This window comes from Pantherophis guttatus, chromosome 2 (assembly GCF_059756535.1).
Source record: "Pantherophis guttatus breed Tessera chromosome 2, ASM5975653v1, whole genome shotgun sequence".
Lineage (NCBI taxonomy): Eukaryota > Metazoa > Chordata > Lepidosauria > Squamata > Colubridae > Pantherophis > Pantherophis guttatus.
The window spans coordinates 219,934,662-219,951,828 of NC_142064.1; the positions used below are offsets into that span (position 1 = coordinate 219,934,662).

Below are 17,167 nucleotides of genomic sequence, written 5' to 3' on the forward strand. Positions count from 1 at the left end.
TCAAAAATCAAAATGCCTTTATTGCTTCAATATAATCTAAGCAAATGAAGCATTATTTCTAATATTGATGACCTGCCATCTTTGATTTTTATAATTCCATACTTTATTTGCCTGACACATCACTGGATGGCTGAGCATTGGAACTACATTTTTCCATTTATCTCTTTTTCAACTCAATATGAACATGGACAATTCTTCTCATGTAGGTTCAACCAAATCACCCCTTATCTAATACCACTGGGTTTCATTTATCTGAATACAGAGTGCAGCACATATTTGAAAAAGACAGGGATAAAGTTAGCAATATTTTTTTAATTGAAGATTTTCCGTAATACTTGCCTCTCCTCTACATTCCAGTTATATTTTCACCATTTGGAGGAAACATGGAAAGGACTTAGATTGTTGTTTTAGTGACTGGGGAAAACAATCCAGCCAGCCTCCCCTCCTCTCCTCCTTTCCTATAAAGGTAACAGCAATTTCTGAGGAGCACAAAGAAACAGGAAAAATCTCTAGCCTGGGTTGTCCACAAAAATGGCTTTCAGCTGTGAGCAACCCCACCCTCTCTCTTTCCTGGCAGCTAAGAGCCAAAAGCCCTCCTTCCCCTCATGTAAACCGAGGTAGTTAAGGTTATTACTTGGACAGCTGTTGAACATCAAGCAAAGACTTGGGGGCCCCAAAATCATGCAATAGGGAATAATGAACCTTCCACTGTCAGCAGTTAGATGAAGCATCCCGTAATATTGCCTCTAATTAAAGCTGCAGTCCTAAATCCACTTTCAAGAAGGACTTTTAGACTTTAGCAGGACATGCTTAGGATCATCTGAGCTAATGTTCTGTGCTAAAACAAAATGACAAAAGAAAGAGAAAGAGGAGAAGGAGAAGTTTTCAAAGAGGGAGAATGGGAGAAGAAAAATGATCTACTCTCAAGAAACCTCCTGAACAACTTATGGTCAAGTACTGAAGAGGCTGATTAGCTGTAAACAACATGCATAATCATGATTAGTGAATTCCTGGAGTAAGAGCCCAGGCATTCAGTGAAACCCTGCCTTATTTTAATGAGCTGTGACCAGTCCCTGGAGAATTGCTGCAGAGAAACTGGAGTGGCAGAAAATTGCTTTAATTGTAATTTGCTCCATGCTGGGTATATAAATTATATTTCACATAAATCTTGTTTGGCAAATGCATTTCAAATGATAGCTTCACATCTTAATTTTTCAGTAGTCAAAATTTAACCAACAGCTAGAGGGTTCTGTCGGTAGAAGGCCGTTGCTTTCACTAACCCAGGGCGATGATAGTCCTATTCAAATATTACTTAAAGTAGCTTAAAGTCTGGAAAAACTGTGCTTTGAATCGTGCAACACAAATTTTCAAAATAAACTATTATTGCTGATGTCCTACAGTTCTTATTCCCCAAACAGCCCACATATGGACTATTTATTGAATATTTAAATATCTACTAATATTTAATATCAGGTCATAAATATTTGATATTTAAACAAGGAGTGGCAGTCCACAAGTACCTCATAGAATATAAGTGTTGGAAGGAATCTTAAGAGATCTTCAAGCCCAATGCCTACCCCGTGTGTGACTGCATTACTGCAAAATTTCTAACGGATGGCCATTCAGCCCCTATTTAAACAGCTCCAATGAAGGCAAGTCCACCACTTCCCAAGGTGGTTCTTTCTGATGTCCAGTCAAAATTTTGTAATTTAAACCTATTTATTGTTATTCTATATTCTGGAAAAACTTCAAACAATTCTGCCCCATAGTCTAACAGCCTTTCATATGCTGAAATAATTACTACATCTTCTTTAGGCTAAATATGCCCATGGCTTCCAACCATTCCTCATGAGCATTAACTTCCGGACTCTGCAGTATACATGACACACACAGCTTCTGAAGTACCTATACACGGTGTGAATATCTACAGAGAAGGATCTTATTCTGGGTTGCATATCATAGGAAACATCCATACAATAGGTACCAAAGCTGCTCATTTCTAGTACTTATTTCTGTGTGCAAAGCTATTAAGAGGGGAATTAAATAGAGGCCAAATGAGGTATAAAAGACAGTATCCATTCACACAATCCTACACTTGGGTTATAAATTTGAGCACATTCTTCATAATGACCTCTGAAAAGGGCTGCACTCAGAATACTAAATCAAAAAATATCCAACGAAGTGGAGAATTAATGTGATAAAATTAATTGAGAAGATTTGGATTTAAACACTCCCAACTTAGACGTGAAGCTACTATGGAAGAATAAACTCATCACTGTCTTTCATCTTAAGTTATTTCACAGACATGTTATGAGACTCACACTATGTGGGGTGGGAGATTGGAGGAAGGGTGATATGCAGGCCTAAGCCCCCTGGAGGATGGCCACAATTAAAACTATATAGTAATAAATAATTTCTGTCTTTTCAGCTGCTGTTCTTTTTTTTCAGAATTTATTCCCAAATGTAGCAATCAGACTTCTAATTTATAATGGTAATTTATAATCTTCAAATCTTTCAAACCTGTATGGGTAGCAAATTAGCTGAAAAGACGTGGCTAGGATTTGGATAGAAGCCTATGCAATTAAATCTGTCATTTAATTTCAGGCAAGGTGCAACAATAAAAATGTCTTGTGGAGAGAATATTCAGTGAAAAAAATAAAACAATTACTAATTAATTGAACTTCCTTTTAATGCCAAATTGTAGCAAGCCAGTAAAAGTTACAGAGCACAGATATGGATGTAAAATATGATATATGAAACTGAAATAAAGCCAGTCTTTATTTTAATGCTTGCTTTTGTTACATGATTTGCTTGTGGTCCAGTATATCAAAGTTACATAAAACAGCATTCATGATGGAAAACTAATGTTTCTTCCTGTAAATACGCTGTATTTTCCACAAGAGAATAAACTGTACAAGCCATAGTAGTCTTTAAGTGTTCTTAGGTTTAAGGTTGAAAATTAAGGTATTTCATTTTTGGCATCTCTCCCAAGCACCTGAGATCCATATAATTCTCATTCTGGGTCATGCATTAAATGTGGAAAATTGGTTGGCTGTGGCAATTTTATATGGCTCATTAAAGTGGACAACTAAGCCCCCTTTGCTGGACCAAGAAGAGTGGGAAACAGGTGTGATTAATGGCTTGTTAATGTTGAAGATTGATAGACCTTATATCTTACCTTTCTGCCAAAATGGTGCTCAAGAGGATAAAGAAGAAGCACAATGATAACTATACGGTCTGTTTAACTATGCTAATTAATTATTAGCTAATAAGAATGCTAACTAATTATAATATATACTAGTTAACTAAAAGAGAGTTAAAACACATCATGTCCTTTCAAAATATCAAATGAAATATCAAATTAGGGTTAATCTAATTTTGGAGGGAATGATGTTCCATCAGGCAAGCATGTCTCTTAGGACCCAGCCAGTTGTAGACCCCTGCCCAATGCACCTACAGCCCTTTTCTGCAAGATCTAAAGGGCTAGGCTGATTATTATTATTATTTATTCATGTCACAAGCTCCATTATTAAAATTTTATGCATAGGTATAAATACAAACGTAAGAACATAGACTTTGAAATATGTAAAATTTAGGTGGTATCTGCACAGAAGCGTGCAACATTAATTGCAATCTGTTGTGAGGTCATAAGGTTCTCAAGAGTACATTGGGCAGGGCACAGAGAGCACATGTACATGTGTGTGGTAGTCTGCAGTTCTCCATATTCACATAAGCAGAAGTCACCAAGTATCCCATTTATTCAAAGTATCTCTTGATCTTCCTGTCCCCGTGCACAGTCTATTTAACAATTTCTAAACTTTCCAGTTATATTTGTGGGCAGGTGCCAGCTTCTCTGCAGGTTCCATCCAATGTTTCCATAAGTCCACTCTACTTTTAAATTTATCAAAGTCTTGCGTTGAGCTATGGAAACTTTCTTAGATTTTAATATCTGGGGAACTAATACATGCTGCTTCTGTATGAATGGGGTAGGGGTAGGGGAGAGAGGCAATACTGTTTAAATGGTGGACTTGCCTAGGGAAGTATATTTCAGACACCCAATGATTATTCTACTGGTTTCATTTAAGGTGGGAGTGGGGAACTATGGCTCTTTTATGACCTGTGGACCTCAGCTCAGGAATTCTGGGAGTTGAAGTCCACAAGTCATAAAGGGGCCATAGTTATTTAAGGCAACATCTACTAGCCCAGAGTGTACCAATTTGTAAGTGTGGAGAGACTGTGCCTTAGATAGCCCAGTCCCATACCATGAAAGTCTTGCTTAGAAAAGATTAGCCCATCTATCCCAAAGGTGCTTTATCAAGAGGCAACTGGACTTTCTGGTTTTTCTTTGAAGACGTTTTGCTTCTCATTGCTTCAGAGCTTGGATAAGAAGTGAAACATATTCAAAGAAAAACCAGAAAGTCCAGTTGCCTCTTGAAAAAACACCTTTGGGACAACCAAGACATGGAGGACTGAGAATCTCCATAGACATTAGCCCATCTAGATAATGATGTCGTCCAATGCTTTGCATATAGCCTACCGGTATTTATTGCTTCCATACCTAAGTAACTTACTAGTAGAATCATTCAGAAGTGACATTAATTGTGGCAAGTGTGTCCTTTAAAATGTGCTGATTGCCCTGTGTAAAATATGCCAGTGATAGAGTGATAGGTTTTACTTCTGAATTGTCCAAGAATTAATTATATTGATTAGCTTATCAGTCTGACCTATAATTAAAGGTGACCAATGAACTGATTTATATCTTGGTTTATTCTAAAATGAAAGGCAAGGGTAAAATGATCCACAACTATGCTTTATTAATGCTATCATTAATGATCATTAAGGTCAAAGGATATAGTATAGAATAGAATATTCTTTATTGGCCAAGTGTGCTTGGACACAAGAAATTTGTGAAATATGAAATATAAGAATACACATTTTACTGAAAAAATGGTACCGGTAAATAACTAAGTTACTTGCTTAATATATTAATACTTAGTAGATTACATTCGTTAGGGGGTTTTTTCTCTTTTCTTTTCACATGTTCCTTTCTGTTTGAAATAATGAAAGTTCCAGCAGTGAAATCCAGCCGGATTTATCCGGCTCATGCGAGCCGGTAGGGCCAGCGACAGGAGGCTCCGCCCCCCGCCGGAATGTCATTACATCCCATTATTGACCCTCTGCACATGCACAGAAGACTCTGTGCATGCACAGAAGAGGCACATGTGAGCGTAGTGAGCACGCTCACATTTCCAATCCAGTAGCGAAGGTAAGTGCATTTTACCCTGGAAAGTTCCCATCCTAATAGTAGATGTATCCATAACAGGGGTGGGCAACTGTGGTCCTTTTACAACCTATGGACTTCAACTCCCAGAATTCCTGAGACATCTTGGCTGTCTCAGGAATTCTGGAAGTTGAAGTCCACAGGTTGTAAAAGGGCCACAGTTGCCCACCCCTGATCTATAAGGTTTGCTTGTAAATCAGAGTAGGTAAAGAGCCCTGTTAGCCTAAATTCTTTTCAAGGAATCTAGTTAAATTCAAATAGAAGTAAGCAAAACAGGGACCTATCCAGAAAAAAACATTTATATCGAGATGGGAGTAATAATGGCAATTCATGTTGTAGTTTCTACTTTGAAAAGTGGCTTAGCGAAAGTTTGTAATTCTGGGAAGTTGGCATGTTGCCTTCAAAGGCTGGTTAAGAAATCATTGTACAATGTGCTGCCTATAGTAAGACTGGGAATTCTGACGTGTGTTGTTTTCTAAATCACAAATAATATGCAAGAAGTGCAACATACTTGTGATAAATAAGAAGAAATGTCACATCTTTTCTGGAATTCAATATTTGCACGTGTGTGTGGGTACAGACACAGGTACACATACATGCATATTTGACAGAAGGAGAAAACCATTTTCTTTGCCCTTTTTTTCATAGTGATCTTCAGTAGACTTGTTCAAAGTTAATGACTTGAATTCCATTTCTCTGGTACTTCTGCCCGATGCCACATCTTTCTCTGTGTTACAGCTCAGAGTATTCTACTTCTATTATGGACATGGTTGTTTGAGTATGTGTAAGTTAAAGAAGACCATTAGACATAAATCTCTCCAATTGATTTGTTTTCTATTTAGAATGTATTTCGGCACATTCTTTTCTGAGATAAGCACCGGTGACAATTTATGTACTGGGGTTGGATATAAATCTGATGGTACTATTTCCTTCTCTTGTTGAGATTAAACATTTTGCTTACAATAGTGCAGTTGTGCTTAGGTGAGCAGTTAAGCTCAACAGAGCAAATATATGTGGATTACTCTGATAGGATATACAGTAAAAAGGAAGCAGATCTCTTGGAGTACATCAGAGTTCCCCAACCTTTCCAGCTTTGTGGACCAGTGAGGGGTGGTGTGGGGGGAGGGGATGGTTCTGCTCAAGTGGCAGGTAAGTGCATTCATACGTGCAGCTCCATTCGCACAAGCGGCGGGCACACACACCTGTCGCTCATGCAAATGCAGTGCGAGCTCATGTGCTTACTCACTGCTTGTTCAAGTGGATATGCATTCATGTGCGCTCACACGCCACTTCTACGGTCCAGTTCTGAATGGCATAAGATCCTTTAGTGATCCATAGCCTGGTGGTTGGGGACCCCTGTGGTATACAATTCTATAAAGAGGTTTGCATTATTATTGATTTATTCCTGCTATGGTTTGGTCACTTCTGAGGTAAAAAGGTATTTTTCTTCTCTTCCTAGAGGCCCTATTATGTAACTATTATGTCCATCCATGTTGCCCATCAACATGAGATATGATTTCAAGAAATAAGAAATGGGACTATATATTGTATATATGCCACCGTTTATGTATGGACTAGGCAGACTCAGTTCTTTAGCTCAATATGATGGATGTTTCTGGTGAGCTTCATTGCTTTTTAAAACCAGAAATAGAGGAAGAAGTTTTCATGCCTATCTGGCTGCTGTTGGGCAAGATTTTCAGCTCTCTTAAAGCACCTCTTGATTTGACATTGGTTGATTAGCTTGCTGATTCTTTGTAACAGCTGCAGTAAGTAATGAAAAACTGACTCATAGGAAAAGCCAGGAAAAGCACTTCAGATTTTAATTGGCTGCAGGAAATAATATACTAGTCTGTAACCTGGGACAGGATGCTACCTCAGTGCCAGCACCCAAATTGATGTTGGGTAATGTTCTGCGCATGGAATATCTGTGTTAGTCAAGTGAATAAGCCTGACGATCAGAAGAACTAAGAACTAATTCTTGGTGGGTATAGCAACGGGGTGGAGAGCTTTCTAAGTTTAGGATTTTCCGGGCTGAAAAACAGCTAGAAAGAGTTAGGATTGAAGTCAGTGTTGGATTCCTATCTTTAAGGGCAGAACCAAGTTTCAGAAGACATAGGGTGTTGCTTGGGTAATGTGGGTCAATAGGGATCTGTGAGGGTCTTAAGGATATGTAAGAGGTGACACATGGGCCAGGCAAGGGAGAGAGGGTGTGGTGCAACTGGATAAGGCTACCTGACCATCACAGAGAAGTGCAAGAGGTGCCACACGAGTTAGGAATGGTGTATAGGGGGCAATGAGGGTTGGGAAGGAGGCCTGGGAATGCTTGGCCCTGTGTGAAAGCTGCCATACAGGTTTTGGATGGTCCACAAGAGGTGGTGTGATCAAGAATGGCATGTGGGGGTACACAAGAATTGCCATGTAAGGCAGGAAAGGCATGTGGGGGGACAGGAAAAGTCAGGGAGATTATCTCCTTCAAGATGAAAGTCCAGAGCAGAATTGGTTATTGCTGTTGGAAATCTTTTGCCCAATTTAGCTATCGCTGCTGAATTTATGCATAGTTGCAGTTCTTTGAAGTGACTAGGATGTCTTTGCCTTCTTTATTGGGGGTGGGGGAATCCGTCGTTGACTCATACCCATTTTGTAAAATCAAGATGATTTGGCTCACCAGTTCTTTTCATTTTTTCAAATGGGTTTTAGGACACTTGCTTTTTTAAAATTTTAATTAAAACTGAATGGAAAAAGTAAAACAAAATAATCAACTCAGGTAAGAAAATTGTCTCTGGTGATGATTTTCCTGGTTTCCTTGGGAAGTTAGAGTTAGAAGGCTCTGGTTGAATACTCTTGAGTATTTTCCCAAGTAAATGATTGTCAGGGATAAGTAGCAACACAAAAATATGTCATTTTTAATGGACTGAAATACTTATAACCTGAATTTTTCTTGGACTGCAAATTGAACTTTATGTTTCCAACTATTTTCTCATGTAATTGAGAGTGGAGGAACTAAGCTTTGACTTTATGAACCTCGAAGAAACAGTCAGTGTTGGATAGCTCTTTTGGTTGAAAAAAAATTATCATTATTGTGGGAATAATATTACTGTATTACTGCATTTGAGAGATAGAAGCTTTGCCAGTAGCTTACCTCATGTTTCTGCATAGGCAGTAGACTTTTGTGATAGTACAGTAATTAAATGCAAACTTGGGATCAGAGCAAAGTACTACATTTTCAGTCATGTGATTTCACGTTAAACTTCCAAAATGACACCTTTTCATTTTAAATTTGCTTATAATTCTAGACAATGCCAAAAGTGTGTGTGTGTGTGTGTGTGTGTGTGTGCGAGAGAGAGAGAGAGAGAGAGAGAGAGAGAGAGAGAGAGAGAGAGAGAGAGAGAGAGAGAGAGAGAGAGAGAGAGAGAGAGACCAAAATCTGTAGATGTGTGAATTATTGCTCATTCCGCTCAGAAGAAAATTCCAATAGAATGTGTTTGCAATTCTTCGGTATTTTTATCTGGTGCTATAATCTGCTTAATACAAAGTTTATATAAAGTATATCCTGTAAATGAAGCTCTGTTATAATAATACACAATTATATTTTCAGGTTCGCATTTTCACCTACCTGATAGGAAGAGAAGCTGCCTTTGCAGATAATCTCAAATGGATGGCTTGTGCCAACAAAGGTGGGTATATCAAGTCTGTGCAAAATATGCTTATCCCCTCTACTCTGATTGGTTCTTCTTGGACCTTTAATGACCTGGCAAAATGCATCTGAGTCCTTGTTACGGTTTAATAGATTGACACATGGCCTCTGGCAATTGGAAACGGAATTGCTTTGTAAAATACAATGTCACATGATTGCAGCACTTAGCGGTAGTAGTCCCAGTTGCCATGGTTATGCAAGAAATGTGGTGGGTTGTTAAGCGAGAGTCTTGTGTAACTATGATTTCCTGTTGGCTTTCCCATTGACTTTGCTTATGGAATAGTGTCAGAAATTGCTATTATATAACTGTGATGTGCTGCAATGTCATAATCAGGAGTCAGGCACAAGTGCCTGGGCTGCAATTATATGGCTGCAGGAATTGTACAGTGGCCAGATTTTCAAGTAAGTAACTTTGGAACCAGGTTTTTCATCCCAGTCCAATTAACTCTACTCACAATATTATGCAGAATCTATATATCACTGTTTCTTTCTGGATAGGAAAAATGAAATCTTTGCAAGCATTTCAGTAAAATGCAACTGTTTGAATCAAAATAATGCACTTGGTGTCCAAGGGAAATTGAGTTATTCTATCAACATCATTCAATTGTCATTACTCACACTAACTTTCTAGATTTAATGAAAAATACTGGGTTTTAGCTTGCAATGTATTACGCCACTTTGATTCTGCTGCCTAAAAACATAGCCTAGTATGAACTCTTTGCAAGATTGCCATTCTATGAATGTTTACTTGGCAGTAAATCACTCTGCCAGTAAAATTAACCAATATTTCTCAGTTTCAGAAACTTTAAGATGTCTGGATTTCAAATCCCTAGAATTCTGCAAGCAGCATTGTGCCTTGAGAATTCTGAGAGTTGAAGTCCATACATTTTAAAATTGCTGAGGTTGAGAAACACTGAAATAAAAATCCATATGATTATATGCTGGAGAGGTTCTGGTGATCCCAGATATCTGGAAGCAGAATTGGTCTATAGGAGAAAAAAAGCAGAAATATACAATATTTTGTTTGGTGCCAGTTCTATAGAACATCTTGCCAAATAAAATCTTCCCTAAGCAACTAAAGAGTTGACAAAACCTTTTCTCCTAGGTGGTTGAGTGGATAAAATTTCTAAGTGTTTAGAACATAATTTATATCCTGATGTTAGTTGATAATTTTGTTTGTCTTTTGCCTATATTGAATAATGTAAATATTCAATTTTGGCAGCTTTCTTGTTTAAAATTGAATAATGTAGTTTTGCCAAATGCAAACATCCCCTGTAATAATTGTGACCACAAGAAAATAACAGACCGAGTATCAATTCACTCCTAAATATAAAATGAATCTCATGGTCTGTGTCCCAGTAAGGCATTGTTTGTGCCTCTGAACTGCAGGGAAGGAGAGACAAGTAATATAAAATAATTAAATGAAATTTTGGAAGGGAAGGGAAGGGAAGGGAAGGGAAGGAAGGAAGGAAGGAAGGAAGGAAGGAAGGAAGTTTTTGATTTACATAGAGAAACCAAAGAATCCTACCAAGGAAAATAAAGATTTTGCATATTAAAGGGAGAAAGCAAGGGCCAAGTTCAGTGTGACATGAGAGATTTTTTTTTCTTGGTCTCTCTCTTAGATATAGACACACATGCATTATATGATGTACTTGACTCCACAAATTGGAATGCCTGGATATTTACTGCAAAGAGATAGTAGGTGAAAATTGTCTTGCTTAATATCATTTCATCAGGTTTTACTGCAGCTTTGGGAGTTTCTAGTTGATTTTAAAATAATAGGAAATTCTTGACCATGAAGCATCTGTGTTTAGTGTAGTTCATCCTTTTGTTTCTAAAGATTGTGGAGCCATAACAAATCCCACTGTTGCATAGAACTCATTAGGCATCAGATACAAAAAGCAGATGTATCTCTTGATAAATAATGACAGAACTGTGATTCCAAAACACATAATACGGTGCCATGAAGTAAAAATAATAAAAATGCTTTGCTTATTCTGCAGCTCCATTACATGTGTACTAAGGTTTTCTCACTTATGTATGTGTGCACGCCACATGACATTTAAATGACTTATATTCATTTAGTTATGCATTACTGCATTAACCACTCTTGGTGCCCATCTGATGGAAATTATCCTTTTAAAGATTTGTCTTAATCAACTAATATTGCACACTAGGATTTAAACTTAGTCACTGTACAAGAATCCTTTGAAACAAGTTTTTCAAAGGCAGTTTAGTTAATTCCAAAGTATGTTCACTTTTCAGACAGTGCATTACCCATGCCTGATAAAGATCTAAGGACATCTGTTAATGAAAAGGCACTTCCTTTCATAATGGTTGTTTTCAAGAGTCTTGCCCAATCACTAGTCATACATTATTGGTCATCAAGCCAAAAGATCATATATTGTTCTATAATTTTGCAGTGTTGGAAGGCAGTTTATCTTTGTGTTCTTATTTTTAATTGTCTCACTGTAAAAGTCCCATATGAGGCTTTAAAAATTACAATTTAATAATAATGGGAAGAAATTGGAAATATATCAGAAGGTTACTAACCTACTTTCTTAGTATTCACACTTTGTGATGATCCAGCAAAAGCCTTTAGTTTGGGATTTTGAACACAGTGCTTTCTGGCACTTCCCCTCCTTCAGCCACATCTTTTGACTACCCCCCAGATAATTTTTTCTACCCGGGAGTCAGTGGCATCTATAATAAGCTCTACTATCATCACGACCTCACATACTCATTGCATACTCCATCCCAAAATTTGATACGAGTATGTAAATTGAAGCATTTGCTTGATGAAGTCATGCACATTTTGTCACTTACATGCCTGCTCCCAGTGACTATCTGGTGCTTATCTTGTATCAAGCAGAGTAAGTAGCAATTGTGATTTAGAGGCTATCCATTGTAGTGTGGTAATAACTAAGCAGAGGAGCCATGTGAATTGGACCAGAGTGAAATGAAACTTCTCCTTGTCCAATTTGGCTACCCAAAATCTTTTGGTGTGGCCTCCCAAAAGGTGCTTGAAAATTGATTTTTTTTGTTAAGATGACAAAACTAAATTGGAATAAGACAAAATTACCAAAAACATTGAATTAGGAATTATATTAACTGTATTTAAATACTATAATTTAAATTAAATTGAAATAAATTACACCTCTAAAACATAGCATCTGATTAAGTTTTTCTCTTCTACTTTTTTCTTTATTCTATTTTTTTTTGCCAAATTTAATTTTTTTCTTGATTATCTAAGGAGAGCTGCATTTTGTTCCTGGTTCTATATCCATGTAAATATGAATTGTTTCTTTTGACACTTTTAAAACAAAAGTACATGCTTCTAATACTGTGTGTGTGTGTGTGTGTGTGTGAATAAATCAGCATCTTCTAAAATTGTTTTATTAACACATAGGCAACATTTGCCTGAAGAAGAAGGTGGCATCCTTCATGGGACAGCAGTCGAACTGATATCTTTGGATTCTACACAATGTCTTTCTAGCATTTTTTTTTCATCATGGAATTATATTTTTAAGAGTTTACCCTAATCAATTATAGCTTTGCTAAATCCTGGGGTGTTTGGGGAGTGAAGGATAATAGTTGCAAAAAAACCCCAACAGGGCCTGGCAGTATTGGACTGCAGAATCGGAGAAGGAGTGGAAAACGCTTTTAATTCCTGCACAGATGGATAAGTCAAACTGTATAGCTGTCACAGAGGTCATTGACCCCAAAATCAATTTTCCTTGTGGTGATTTTCCCCTTGGAAGCACCTAGCAGAGATGAAAGATTTGTACAAGATTTCCAAATGAATGGATTGTAGGGTACAAAGTTATTTCCCCAGAACTGGATCACTAGAAATTTACACCATGCTGTATGAGACCTCCACCTCCTATCTTGACTCTAACTTTCCAAAGCTGTAAAAAGTAGGGCATATCTTGAGGGAGTGTGAGCTTAATGAGGCAGAGCGACAACCCATTTGAAATACATTAAAACAGTCAAGATCCCAACACTGCTGTAGAATAGCTAATGAACTTACAGTGATCTCCCCAATAGCCTGGAGGAGAATGAGCCTGAAGGGAGAAGAAATTGCAGATATTACCAGGACCATCCAATGTTCAATAAAGTTTTGCAGAGGTTCAGCATACCAGGTTTGAAGGGAATAGATTAGCAGTCATACAACTGAAAATTTACCAGTTGTAAAAACAAAGGCAGACTATAATTTTTTAGCTTGGCACAAACAAAAGAACCACTATTAAGTGTATCTTAATAAAAAAAAAGTGTACCACACTACAGTCATTTGGCAGACCTTTTTTATTTGACATTAGTTTGTCTAATTATGGATTGTATATCAAGCATTTTTGAAGAGCCTTGGTGGCGCAGCGGACTAAAGTGCTGTTAAGTAGCACTTAGCTGCCAGCAGCCTGCAATTACTGCGAGTTCAAATCTCACCAGGCTCCATCCTTCCGAGGTAGGTAAAATGAGGACCCGGATTGTGGGGGCAATAAGCTGACTTTGTACAAAAAAGAACACCGCTTGGCGGGGGGGGGGAAGCCCTACTAAGCAGGTATATACAAAAGTATGAAGGCTATTGCTTAATGCATTGTAAGCCGCCGTGAGTCTCCGGAGAAGGGCAGCATATAAATCAAACCAATAAAATAAATAATTAAATAAATAAATAAATAAAACCAATTAAATAAATAAATAAATAGATAAATAATAAAACAAACAAACAAACAAACAAACAATTCAGGAGAAACGGGCTCAGAAAAATGCATCAGGTCACCAGTATGGTGTCTGGAAATGAACTAATCTTGACAAGTGGTCTTTTGAGATATTATTGAACATCACTATCAACACACATACTAGCAGCACCCCATGGACAGCATTCCTCCAGGCCTTCCTGTCCTCAACTATCCTCTGGAGTCCATTTAAGTTCACACCTACTGTTTCAATGACTCCATCCAGTCACCATGTTCTCTGTTGTCCCATTCTTCTTTTGCCCTCAGTCTTTCCCAGTTAAACCCTATATAGCTCTGGTTTAAGTTATTTAAGAAAGCATCTCTCTCTATATGGTTCTCTGACTTCCCTTCCTGACATTAAAGAAGTTCACCTATACTTGCCATGGATTTGTCTTAAAATGACTCTGAGCTAAGAAGATGCCCCCATTCTTTGCTGTGTGCTTCCTGATGAGTTGAGGGTCTATTGTTGGCTTTTTAAAAGACCTTAAAAATACATTCTGAAAACAGACTGCTAATATTGCTGGCTTTGATTGTTTCTGATTTTATTATTGGTGTTTATGTATTATTCAAAATTGCTGAGAGTCCTTGTAATCCATGATAGTTTAAGTTAATGCATTAACATCTTCAGATTAGAAGGAGTTGAATGCCACCTGAGAAAAAGCAGCTGTTTGGATTTTTGACTGTTTGAAAAATGCAGATAACTTTTAAGCTGCATTGTATCTACCCTATGATTCCCAAGTTTGAGCATCAGTTTTTCAGGAAAGTCCAAATGTAGACAATCCATTCTATGGCAGAAAATTAAACTTGGGAAATGAATAAAATGCTTGAATCTGCAAAAAAAACCAAAAACCAAATTACCTGATGATTTTAAATTGTATGTTTTGCCTCTTTCATTTCATACTCAAGCACTTTCAGTAATGTGAAACATTATTTGTTGAAGCAAATTTCCTTTATTCTTGATATATCAAGTCCTCATAGAATAAGTCATGGATTTTTTTCCAATAGTTTATGATGCCCTGAGGAATGAAGTGTGTGGTTTTGTGGATGTGTACATAGGACTTCATGCTACCATAGATGAGGTTCTTGCATGGATAACTGGACTATGTAAGAAATACATTAGAACACTCTGCCGGGAAGCACTAAAACTCTGATTCAGGTATAGAATGTTAGGGATAGATTTTGATAAAGCTAAAAATATTGCCCTCATATTTGTGGTACTTGGCAGTTGCAAAGGTTGTGGAGTAAAAGTTAATAGAACTCTGCCATAAGCATTTATCTTTAAGAACGAACTCCCTCCTTTTTTACTTTCTCCTGAGGCTGAAAAAATTGACTTGGAACTGAAGGAAAAAAAGTCAGGACAGCTGTGCAATGGGGTAGAACACTCAGAGGAATGGAGCTGTTCTGGACTGACATATCATTTCACAGACTAGTGCTTTCACAAATTAAAACTTGACAGGGCTTCTTCCTTGGTCAATTTTTTTCCCTCTTTAGGTTCCCCCCCCCCCTACACCCTGTTCCTTTTAACACCGAGAGAAAAGATATTTATAACTTTTATGTGTATTTCTCATTTGATTATGTCTGAATGACCACATTTTTTTTCTCTCTGCTCAAATATATCCAGGGTTTTTCACTCAGATCTCTACTCTAGCTGATGTGCAAGAAAATGTTATGGAATATCTCCATGTGCTCAGTCGACCTAAAGTGATTGATCAAGAACATGATGTAGTGTGGACTGAAGCCTATGTCGACAGTACTGTAAGTCTGCAAGAGGCAATGTTTGATAAATCCTGTTTATATGTAAAGTATCAAATAATTTTGCTCCAGTGTTGTAATACATTTTCTGCTCCTTTTTTTTAAATGAGGGTTATGCAAATGCTGCTAATATTTACATATGTTAAATGAGCTTAATTCTGCAGCTGAAGCACTTGATGGAAAGGCTTTCATTTTAAATAAATGTTAAATCCCCTGTATCAGAGGCTGTTAAAGCTGCCATGTTGCCCAACAAACATGCAGAGGAAGTATGTATTGTATCAACTGGTTTTTCAATTATCAAAAATTCTATAGGGCAAAGAGCAGGATCATGCTTGTTATGATGTAAAGCAAAAATTGGTGACTGTTTAATTGCTGACAAGGATACAAGAATCCTTTGACGGTCTTCTAGTCTACATATTTTATGCAAGAACGAATAATGTAATGTGTTCAGAGTCAAGGCAGACTTGATGAATGTTTGACAGCACCAGAATTGTGTATAGTAAAAATGAAATTGTTCAAAATGAACTGGACCTTAACTTTCATTATTCCCTAACATAATTAGCTTTGGCCAAGAAGTAGAAGAGTTGAAATGAATCCGTCGTTTATAAGAGAAAGAGAGAGAACATAAGACTGTCATTCTGAGGCCTAGTCTCAAAAAGTTGTCTGTAAAAGAAAATGGGAGGAAGTACCCTGAGCTCTTGAAGGAACATAGCATATATATATATATATATATATATATATATATATATATATATATATATATATATATATATATATAAAAAAAAACAAATACATAAACAAACCAATTCTAACTGAAAATGTTGCATGAATAACAGAAAAATTAATAACTGAACGGAAAAGCTAAAAATGCAAGAAATGGGGCAGAGAGTAAAAGCAAAATAGAAAAGAATGAAAAATAGATACAAATAAGTAGCTTCTAATCTTCTTTTTTCAGCAGTTATAAGTAAGTAAAATTTTACCTTTTACTCTATGGTTACACCACAACTCTTTTCCTTCTTTAATCTATCCTATCTAATCATCAAAACCATAAGATTATTTTTTTCTGTTTCATGCAAAGAAAAAAAAATCCACAAGGGGTTTCCAATCAGCAATAAACACAGATAGCAACTTTTCTCTGATCAAAAAGTCTATTTAGCCACCTTAGTATGTTCCGTCAATTTAACCAACCATTCTTCCATTGTAGATAGTGCTGAATCTTTTTTTTTTTTTATGTTTGTGGAATCTAACTATAATCCTGCTGCAGATATTATGTAGAAAAATGAAGTCTCATGATTTTTTCCCCACTATTTGTCTATCAAACCTCAGGTTTCAATTGTATAATTAATCATTAAAATCCTCTGAATTAGTGTTATGTATTTAAATCCAGAAATTTATAAGGGCTTTTTTAAGATACATCTATCAAACATGATATGTTCCTTTATGTTTCTTCTTGTTTACATTTTCAACATAAATATAAATTTGAAGTGCTTTTATAAATTCTAAACAATTTCTCTGGTGACAATTTCTCTTTATGATTATACTATAGTATTCATTCAATATACAGTATTAATCTTTAAATATACTGTATGTACATGCATACTCCTGTTTTTCCATTTCAGGGATGCAACATTATATATAATGTGAAAAAGAATTTTTAAAAATGAGCAAATTAAATTAAGGGCATATGACAAAAAGTGTATAGCTAAT

At 36.7% G+C, this 17,167-nt stretch overlaps 1 protein-coding gene across 3 annotated transcripts in view; it reads left to right on the plus strand.

The window, feature by feature from the left end:
• CACNA2D3 (calcium voltage-gated channel auxiliary subunit alpha2delta 3) overlaps window positions 1–17,167 on the plus strand; it is a 563,616-nt gene that overhangs the window by 372,721 nt on the left and 173,728 nt on the right. For all 3 annotated transcript variants that reach the window (XM_060688326.2, XM_060688328.2, XM_060688327.2), the window contains exons 12-13: window positions 8,877–8,955; window positions 15,330–15,463. In XM_060688326.2, the coding sequence (XP_060544309.2) occupies window positions 8,877–8,955; window positions 15,330–15,463 (213 nt within the window). The remainder of the gene's footprint in view (window positions 1–8,876; window positions 8,956–15,329; window positions 15,464–17,167) is intronic.